Here is a 9,707-nt window from a genome sequence, read left to right on the forward strand (position 1 = left end):
AATCCAACTCTCAGACCCTGTTAGGGGTAGGTAAGCTTAAGTTGTTGGGACCTCTGGGCACTACATGTAGCCAATTAAAACTACTGCAAGAAGTGAAGGGCTGAGACATCAAGGACCCCTTTCACTGAAGAGGCTACTTGTGCTGAAACTTCCCCACCCCCATACAGTGCCAGATAGGGAGGAAACTCAGGAGGATTTAATTCCCAGCCCCACTTTATTACAGGATTTAAAACTGAAGTCTGGTTCCAGGTTCCCTCTCTGAGCTCACAGGCTTAGATCTTGAAGGCCAAGGTGAGGCCATCGCCTAAGGGCAGGAGGCTGATGTAAACCCTGGCATCCCGCCGGATGCGCTCATTTAGGTTTCGCACACTCTCAGCAGCGGTGTCCCCTTGTTGAGGCTGTAGCACCTCTCCGTTCCAAAGTACCTGTGGAGGGGCGGAGCCAACCAGGCCGTGGAGGCGGGACCTCAGAGAGGTGCTGAGCAGCGGGCAGGGCAAGAGCTGGAGACTCAGAACTCCTGTAGGGGAATGCCTAGGGACCGGCTGAGGGGAGAGGGGAGGAACCTGCAGTGTACTTTGAAGGTGCTTTGGGCACAGGCAGGAGCCATGGGAAGTGGCAGCCTGGAGAGGGGATTTGCTTTTCACCCGGGTCTAGCCCTTACTCTAGGGATGGCGAGCATGCCTCCGGGGCGCAGCAGCTGCAGACATCGCTCATAGTAGGCTGTGCAGTTCTCTTTGTCCGCGTCCACCACGGCCACGTCGAAGGTGCTGGCCTCTCCTGCCGCCAGGAGCTCGTCTTGCAGGAAAGAGGGGCAGATGGCACCTGAGTCTCAGGTCCAGGAGGCCGGAAGTCCCTGCCCAAACCAGGCCAGGTGTTGTGATAGGCTGGGCCCGGCCACACTGGGACACCGACCCTGTTCACCGCATGTGGCAAAATACCATGAGGCCTGGCAAAGGGAGGGGATATCAGTGCCCTCAGCCCGCTGGGCAGGCCTGGCCACTAGCTTTCACTCGGTGGCTCCATTTCCTAAATGGAAAGGCCTTTTCCTGCTACGGGACTCACCCAAGGTCTCCAGGGCTGGCTTCAGCCGAAGGTCGATTTTGTGATCCATCTCAGCCTGCGGAAGAGGCGAGGTCAGAGCCAGCATGCTCCCTCGCCCGGAACTGACCGGTTTCAGGTGTATGGGACACTCACCTTCCTCCACAGGGGCCGCCCCAGCTCCGGGGGCCCTGCGTCCACCTCGCAGGTCACCACACGCCCGGCGGGGGGCAGCGCCAGGGCCAGTGCCAGGGCAGAGTAGCCAGTGAAAGTGCCTGGGGATGTGGACATGAACAAGCTCAGCCCAGGGTGGGGGACAGCCCAGTGACGTCGGCCCCCAGTAATCGGGGCCTGGCACCCCTACCCAGGTCCAGCGCCTTCTTGGCCTTGATGAGTCGTGCCAGGTTGGCCAGAAGCTGCGCCTGTTCACAGGTCATCATGTAATCTCCATGCGGCTGCTCCAGAGTCAGCTGTGTTTGGGGAAAGAGTGACACCATGCCTGCCAGTCACCTGCCCTCGCCTCAGTTCCCGGGGCCGCGGGCGCAGCAGTGGGCGTGGGCCAGAGGGAAGGGGTGGAGTGTACCCGGAAGCCCAGAGAGAGCCACCGCCCAGCCCAAGGTCACAGAGCCACGTGGGACCCACCAAGCCGGGGATGGATGCCCTTTCTCCTCCCCTTCGCTACTGACCAGACGCAGGCTCCGTAGTGCTGGGTGCTCCCGTATTGAGCGGCTCAGCAGATACTGCCACAGGGGACTGTCTTCTGGGGGAAGCAGGTGCCGCTGTCGCCGGAATCGCCACGAGGGCCACCGTCTCCCTGCCAGAGAGAGGGAGGATCAGGGCTTGGGGCTCTGGGACACCAGTGGGCAACCTGAGCCGCGGCCTTCTGCGCGGAATCGCGGGCTTTGCTCCTCGCTTTCGCTCCGGGTGCGTCGGTCCGCTCGCCCGCCCGCCCGCCCGCTGGGCTCTGCAGGGGCTGCAGCAGCCCGACCCAGCTCACCCAGGAAGAGGCCAGTGGCGAAAGCGGCGCCCAGCGCGGCCGAGCCCAGGGCCAGCGTGGCGGGCAAAGAGAGCCGGGGTACAGGCTGGGTCATGGCGCGGGTGGGAGACAGCGGCAGATCACGTGCGCTGAAGCCACCAAGGCCAGACTCTGACGCGGGGGCCGACTGGGCTCCACCTTGTCCCTGCCTTGTCCGCGGAGCGTGGCCTCGGGCACCACCTGGCGGCTACATAGCTTAACTACAAGCTCCGCTCAAGACGGGCAGGCACCATCTGGTGGCCTCATGTGGAACTGCGCCGGGGCCGAGAGTAGGACTCGCATCTAGGGTCTGAAGTACCAGATTTGGTGGTCCTTGCTTCCGGAGCACAGATCTAACGTCTAATGCCCCTACTCGTTCAGCTTTTTTCCTCGCCATCGCTTCTGTCGAGGCCGCAGGGCATATGTCGGTGTGTTTGTGTGTGAGTGTGTGTGTGTGTGTGTGTGTGTGTGTGTAGTGCAACTGTAACTAAAGTGTAACAAATACAAGTGATACAAATAAAGAAGCCCCAGAAAGAAACTGGACCTCCTGGTGGAGGTGTCGAAAGGAAGAAGTTAAAGGAAAGAAGGATCTGGTTAGGAAATACGGTGGCGGTGGCGTTGGGGTTGGGTGGCTAATGGAGTGCTGAGACAATACCCTTGGTGGTTGGAATCCTGTCCTTGGGTGCCACACATGAGTGTGTGATCTTTGGCCTGTTAATCTCTGAGTCTGTTTCTGTAAAATGACAAACCACAATCTTACTGTAAAAGTCACCAGATTCCAAAGCTTGACACACAGTACGTGCTCAATAAATAGCAGCTGCTGTTATGATCACTGGAGTAAAGATATTTTGGGGAGACAGTGACTGAATGGTAAGTGAGGTCCCTTGCTGGGTTGTTCTGCTGGAACGATATTTACTGACCATTGATTGATGGATTGAAAACCTACTATAGGCCAAACTCTGGGGAAGGTGAAAGGCACAGTACTGACTTGTATTTTTTTTTTTTCTTCTTTTTTTGGTGTCTGGGATTGAACTCAGAGGCGCTGGACCAGTGAGCCACATCCCCAGCCCTATTTTGTATTTTATTAGAGACAGGGTCTTACTGACTCGCTTAGAGCCTCACCATAGCTGAGGCTGGCTTTGAACTTGCAATCCTGTCTGACCTTCCCGAATGCTGAGATTACTGGTGTGAGCCACCGCGCCTGGGCTGTATTTTTCTTTTTGAGTGCTGGAGAATGAATCCAGTGCCCTCCTCTCACACATTAGGCAAGTGCTCTGTTTAGAGCCACAACCAGGTAGGGATGGCGCCTGGCATTTTGCCAGAAGGAGTGGTTGAGAAGTAATGCCAGCTGTTCAGTTGTATATATAAACCTCTGCTGACTGGCAGTGGGGTGGCTCCTGCTACCTCCAGTGCCCACTACTTTTGAGTTCTAGGGAGTTCCCGTTTGTTCTCGTGGGTTTTTGGAGGAGTTCTGGAGTGTTCCCTGGGGTTCTGGCAATAAAGTAGTTCCTGTTTGAACCTACAAGTGCCTCCTGGCTGCTTGGTTATTTTGTGCCCAGCCAGACTGGCAGTGCTCTACCAGTGAACTAAATGCCCAGCATTTTTTAAGCCTTTCTCTTTTTTTCTGGAGACAGTTGCTTAGTTGCATCACGGGCCTCAAACTTGGTGATCCTCCTGCCGCAGCCTCCCCAGTAGCTGGGGTCGGCAAGCATGCACCACCACGCATGGTTTATATTCTTAGTGACGCTGGTGTTGAGACAACAAGACTGGCAGAAGCTTCACTATTGCCTTCTGTAAAGTGGACTTATTAATAGTTCCCACCTCTCGGGAGTTCAATCAATGAGAAAAAACCCAACTGAAGGACTTACACAGGCCCTGGCACTTAGCTTTAGATGTTATATTTTAAAGCGTCAAAGCCCCAAGGGAAGAGGGCCGTCCTGGAGCTGCTCTGCAGAAGTCCCTGGGGTGATTGTTTTTGGAGCCCACTGAAGAACACCACCTGACCAGGTATTGAGTTCCACCGGGGGCTAACGGATGGGTTGGGTGGTGGGGTCCGAGAGAGTGCAGCTTGGCTGGGGCGGAAGGTCAGAAACTTGCACACCAGTTTGATCCGAATCTGTTCCTGGGCCTAGCAGAGACTCACCCGCTGAAGGTTTGGGGTGGAGCCCTGGGAGCCGAGAGCCTGCGTCCAATGAGAAACAGGGTGGGGCTGACTCTGACCAATCAACAGCTGCCCCCGGACTCGGCTGCGGGTGGGGGGGTGGGGGCAGGGGAGGAGCTTGTTCGCCTGAGGGGCTGGTGGGCTTGCAGCAGCCCCAGACGCCTTCCCCAGCACCTCCAGCCACCAGCCTACAGGCCTGTGGATCTGCTCCAGAAATAAACTCCTTGTTCTCTGCTTATTGGCCCTGGTTGACCCTGCCAATTAAAAAAAAATATTATTATTATTATTATTATTATTATTATTATTATTTTGGTACAGGAATTGAACCCAGAGTCCCTTTACTACTGAGCTCATCCCCCAGGACATTTTTTTTATTGGTTGTTCAAAACATTACAAAGCTCTTGACATATCATATTTCATACATTAGATTCAAGTGGGTTATGAACTCCCATTTTTACACCAAATACAGATTGCAGAATCACATCGGTTACACATCCACATTTTTACATAATGCCATATTAGTGGCTGTTGTATTCTGCTACCTTTCCTATCCTCTACTATCCCCCCTCCCCTCCCCTCCCAACCCCCAGGACATTTTTATTTTTATATATTTATTTTTTTTATACAGGGTCTCCCTAAATTGCCGAGGGACTCACTAAATTGCCTAGTCTGGCCTCCAATTACGATTCTCCTGCCTCAGCCTCCAGAGTCGCCCAGATTACAAGTGTGTGCCACCACGCCCAGCTGGTTCCTTTGACCTTACTGCGAATCCCATTACCCAGGTGAGGACTGCAGCTTCCGTTCACTGTTTGCCTCAGGCCTGAGAACAGGGAAGGCGCTAAATAGATGCTCTCTGAATAGCCACCTGATGATGCTCCCTGCTCCTTGTTGCCAGAGCTGACAGCAGTTAAAATAGCAGTAGGGACTCTTTGCTGAGTGCCTGCTGGATACCGGGCACAATTCACCCTCATCTTGTGGGGCAGGGATATCATTCCAGAGAAGGAATGGAGACTTAAAGCTCAGCCCCTCTGTAAGTCATGCCCAGATTCTCTCTTGCTTTCTAAACTCGGGCCCAATGTATGTCCAGCTCCTCTGGCCCTGGGACCCAGTGGGAATAGGCTTCTCTGGCACCTCTTGGGCTCTTCCACCTGGCGAGCTGGCACGGGGCCTGGGCTCAGCTGGGGCCCTCTCTGCCCTGTCTGGGGGTCTGGGTGGCTTGCAGGCTCCCAGCTCACACCAGAACCTTCCTCCCGGAGCCTGGCTTCAGGCCGGAGCTGTGGAGGTGGGGGGAGCAGGAGGGGAGGGGAGGCATGTCACCATATATCCCCGTCAGATTAAAAAACTAATTTGAAAAGATTAATGTATTCCATTCTTGTTACGCTGGCTCTGATACCTCTGGGCCTGCGGCCGCTCTGCCTCCTGATTATTGAATTTTTATGGCCTGGTAATTAATTGCAGATTCCCTGTTTTGTTCTATTTCTTTTTCTCTGACATTTTAATTTCAACAAAAAGCAGTGGTCTCCATGCAGGTTCTCTCTGGAGATCCTAATGGTCTATAAAACAGAATGACTTATAGACGTGGCACCCACTTCAGTTGGCGAGCGATTGTTTGAAACCTTGCTGATCACGCAAAATTTAATTTTTCCACCTCCCTCCCCCCTTTCCTCCTCATTTCTTGTCTTTTCCGTTGCTGCGCCAGCCTCTCAGCTCACGATGAAGTCAAAGTGTTGCCTCTGGATCTGTTACAGGGCCTTTTCCTAGGAGGCTGGGGCAGAGGATAAAGTGGGGTTTGACGCTTCCCCCGGCAGGCAGTGGTCCTGGTGGTGTGGAGGGGAGGTGGGCTTTCCCATGGGGCCATGTGGAGAGGGAGCAGCCTTGCCACATCTCTCACTTGCCCTTTTGGCTAAAGGCTGCTGCCCCATGAGGTACCTAAGAACTGGCAGGCTCCCCAGGGCAGAGAAAAATGGGTTTTGATACATGCCCATAAGCCCCCACCAGACAGTGGAGAAGACCCAGGAGACTGATGCAGATAGATTCAGAAAGACATTCAGATATTCTTAGCCAAACTAGGTCAAAGGGAACAGCTGTCCACAGAGGTCTGAAGGAGACCCCTATATTTCTAGCCTAATGCCCCCAAGTTCTTCCACCTTGCTAACATCAGGCTGGGTCCCCTGCTTTAGGGCCTTGCAGGACTGGGCAGGGCAGGGATAGAAGGGAAAGGTTACAGAATCAAATTGGGCCTCCAGGATTGGAACTCGGATGTCCCCAGAGCCAGGCAGGTGAGGCAAGCGAGGGCCGGGTTTGGGGCTGTGGGGACTGCTGCTCTGGAGCTCGGGTACCATCGGAAGCTGCTATAGCCACTTAACGTCTCCCCCTGCCCGTCAAGTGGGAAGATGGGCCAGGTGTGGCCAGAGCTTCTGGTTCTTCAAGAGGGGTTAGAAGTCTGGTGTTTGGTGTAAAACCTCACACTTTTCAAACGTTGGGAGACTTTCAGATTTTTTAAAACACCATGACAGTCAAATAGTATCCCACTTTGAGAGATGTGTCTGTCCTGGCTCATAGGGCACCAGTTTGCTCTCAGCGGAGTATGGAGCAGAGAAGTTAGGACATGGAGAGGAGGCCCTCAGAGCCCGCTGGCCATCCCTGTTCTGCCCCAGCAACTCTCTTCCTTCCTCCCTTCAGGCCCTCCAGGCTCCTCTCCATATGCAGCGAGCTTTGCCCACCACCTTCAGGCTGCTCTCCAGGGCTCGGTGGCTTTAGGTCTCATCACAGAGAAGCTTTCAGCCTAAAGTCTCATCACATCTGGGTGACTTCTGCCACGCTCCACAGAGATAATGGCACCTTTTAACCTAAGACTTTAAGGGATCCAGGGGTTCCTGGGACCAAATTGCCAGTTCAGAGGCTTCCAGGGTTCCCCGGATGAGCCGGGGAGGATGAGAGCCCGTAGCCTGGTCCCACCTCTCTGTGCTTACATACTGAGGAGTGGACACTGACAATTCCTCCTGGGCCTCAGTTTCCTCATTTGGAAAATCCAAAGGGGAAAACAAGAGCGTGGACTGTGGAGGCAGGTGGACTTGGGTTCAAACATTGGTTTCACTGTTCACTTTGTTCTGAGTGAGCTCAGAGTGTCTCAACCAAATAATTAATGGGGACTGTTAGGGTGTGGATCTTAAATTTTTCCAAAGGCCCATGTGTTGGGTACCTGGTCTGTGGTGCTTTTGGGAGATGGTGTCACTTTAAGAGGTGGGGCCTAATGGAAGGCTGTTAGGTCATTGGGGAGTGGCCTTGAGAATATGGGGAATTCAGCCCTTTCTCTCTTTGCTTCCCAGCTCTGCCAACATGCTTCTGCTGTTATGATGTACTTTACCACCACAGGTGCAAAGCAACTGGGCCAAGTGACCATGGACTGAAACCTCTGAAACTATGACCCAAAATAAATAAATAAATCCTAACTCTCACTTTTTTTTTTTTTTTTTTTTTGAGACCAGGTCTTGGAAAGTAGCCCAGGTCTTGGAAAGTTGCTGCTGATCCTCCCAAGAGGAGGAAACCCAAACTCCTGATCTTCCTGTCTTAGCATCCTGAGTAGCTTGGATAATAGGTGTGTGCCACCAGGCCCAGTTCCTCCTTTTCAGTTAATTTTTCTCAGGTATTTTGTCACGGTGATGGAAATCTTATTAACCCAGGGGTGGTACTTCTGACTTAGTGGTTTAATTGTTTTTATTTTGTGGTGCTGGGGATTGAACCCAGGGCCTTGCCCATGCTTGGCAAGTGCTCTACCACTAAGCCACACCCCAGCCCTGCATAATGAATCACCACAAACCTAATACTTTAAAACAACACACATGTGTTCTCTCACACTTGTGAAGGCCAGAATTGCTGCCAGGCTGGATTCTCTGCTTAGGCATTCTCCAGGTTCAAGTCAAGGCATCGGCTGGGGCTGCAGTTCTCAGGGCCCAGGGTCGTCCTCCAAGCTCACCAGCTCTGGCCAGAGTTCTGTGCCTTCTCATGAAACCCCTCCATCTTCAAGACTAGCAAAGGCACCTTGAATTTTTTTGGGTGCCTCAAATTACTCTGCTTTCCTCTTTGGCTTTTAAGGGTTTGTGTGGTTACCTTGGGCCCAGCAGGATAACCTCTCTATTTGCAGGTGATTGTTTAGTAACCTTAGTTACATCTGCAAAGTGCCCTTAGCATGTAAGTTAACAACCAAGGAGTAATGCCGATGTCGGAGAGCACAGGGCCAGACTGTTGCTGGCACAGCCTCCTGGAAGGTTACAAGGTTTAAAATGCCCCTACCTGGTCCCCCTCCCCCATCCTGAGACCATGGCATTGGATACTTAAATACCTGATTCCAGGCTTCTGCGCTCAGGGACTTGGTGGGTATGATCCTCACAGCAGTTCTTTCAAGGAGCTACCATCGTGTTCCTTTTCCAGATGTGCAAACTGGAATTTCACATACCAGAAAATACCAGCAACAGAGCTAAGGTGTGATCATTTTTTATTTTGAGACAAGGACTTGCTAAGTCACTTAGGCCTCCCTGAGTTGCTGAGGCTGGCCTTAAACTCAGGGATCTTCCTGCCTTAGCCTCATGGGTCACCGGGATGACAGGTGTGTGCCTCCACATCTAGTAATTTCTTTTTCTTGGGAGGACCACTAGGTACCAGAATTTTACATGGGATGCAATTTTGCTGACTGAATTTCAGGCCTGGTGCTCAGGTAATCTGGGGAGTCCCCGCCAGGTGAGATACGTGGTCTTTCCTGTTTCTCTTTTTTGGACTGGGTATGGTGGCCAGGACTGCCATGTCACAGCCACTCCTGTGTGTCATTGCTTCTGCTGGATGCTTTGGCTGATCCAGTAGTTGAGACCTCATGGAATTCTTTTAAGAATTGGTGAGGTTTCCCTGTAGCTCTTCTCTCTCCACATTGAGCTCCTGGTCTAGACAATGAGTCTCCCCTTCCCCCAGAGAAGATGAACACTACCCAGACTGCCTTGCAGGCACATGACCTGGCTTCTGCCAATCAGATGCATGATATTGATGCTCTGGCGCCCGTGTGGCATGGTGTGGTGGGCCTCCACCCAGGGCTGGTGGTGTCCCTGGGTGGGGTTCCTCCCACAGCCTGCTGTTTGTAGCAGAGTAGAATTAGCTATTTGCCACACAGTGAATTCTGGTGTTTGCCATAAAGTGGAATCTGCTGTTTGCCACAAGGTGGCTTCTGTGGTTTATAATGAAGAGCCCTGCCTGGCGCACTGTCCTCTGTGTGACTTGGATTCCTGGACTTCTAGCCAACAACATTAAAGTTTACCTTAGAGCCTGCCCTTCTCCTGCCTTGACAACAATGGAAGCCTCATATTGTTCAGACAGCAACCTACCCAAATCTGGGGGATAAACTGTGATTAGTTGCAGGCTGTCATAACCATCCCTGTCTTTTCCCCAAGATATCTGCATTCTTAGTGTCCCTTGCTATTAAGTTGGCCATGTGGCACATTTCTGGCC

At 52.9% G+C, this 9,707-nt stretch overlaps 1 protein-coding gene and 1 long non-coding RNA gene across 3 annotated transcripts; one reads left to right on the plus strand and one right to left on the minus strand.

Annotated features, from left to right (window-relative positions):
* Positions 1-176: 176 nt before the first annotated feature.
* Comtd1 (catechol-O-methyltransferase domain containing 1) lies at positions 177-2,912 on the minus strand. Its single transcript, XM_026390287.2, has 7 exons — positions 2,036-2,912; positions 1,725-1,852; positions 1,403-1,508; positions 1,195-1,313; positions 1,063-1,117; positions 662-795; positions 177-425 (listed from the first exon to the last, which is right to left on the minus strand). Exons 1-7 carry the CDS (start codon positions 2,127-2,129, stop codon positions 273-275), a joined length of 789 nt encoding a protein of 262 aa, XP_026246072.1. The 5' UTR covers positions 2,130-2,912; the 3' UTR covers positions 177-272.
* Positions 2,913-3,111: 199 nt separating this feature from the next.
* Positions 3,112-9,488, plus strand: LOC113183833 (uncharacterized). Of its 2 annotated transcripts, XR_003300916.2 has the most exons (4): positions 3,112-4,060; positions 4,843-4,996; positions 7,703-7,812; positions 9,420-9,488. It is a non-coding gene; the product is annotated as an uncharacterized LOC113183833 (long non-coding RNA). The 2 variants fall into 2 exon arrangements; XR_013343614.1 differs by lacking the exons at positions 7,703-7,812; positions 9,420-9,488 and adding an exon at positions 7,544-7,636.
* The last annotated feature ends 219 nt before the right edge of the window (positions 9,489-9,707 follow it).

The sequence above is a fragment of the Urocitellus parryii genome, chromosome 5, assembly GCF_045843805.1.
Source record: "Urocitellus parryii isolate mUroPar1 chromosome 5, mUroPar1.hap1, whole genome shotgun sequence".
NCBI classification, from domain to species: domain Eukaryota; kingdom Metazoa; phylum Chordata; class Mammalia; order Rodentia; family Sciuridae; genus Urocitellus; species Urocitellus parryii.

Bases quoted from the DNA above. Each gene is read 5' to 3' on its own strand.
- Comtd1 (XM_026390287.2), bottom strand. From the start codon at position 2,129: ATGACCCAGCCTGTACCCCGGCTCTCTTTGCCCGCCACGCTGGCCCTG. The intron at 1,853-2,035 runs GTGAGCTGGGTC...TCTCTCTGGCAG, and splicing joins CGCCACTGGCCTCTTCCTGG to GGAGACGGTGGCCCTCGTGG. The intron at 1,118-1,194 runs GTGAGTGTCCCA...CCTCTTCCGCAG, and splicing joins GGCGGCCCCTGTGGAGGAAG to GCTGAGATGGATCACAAAAT.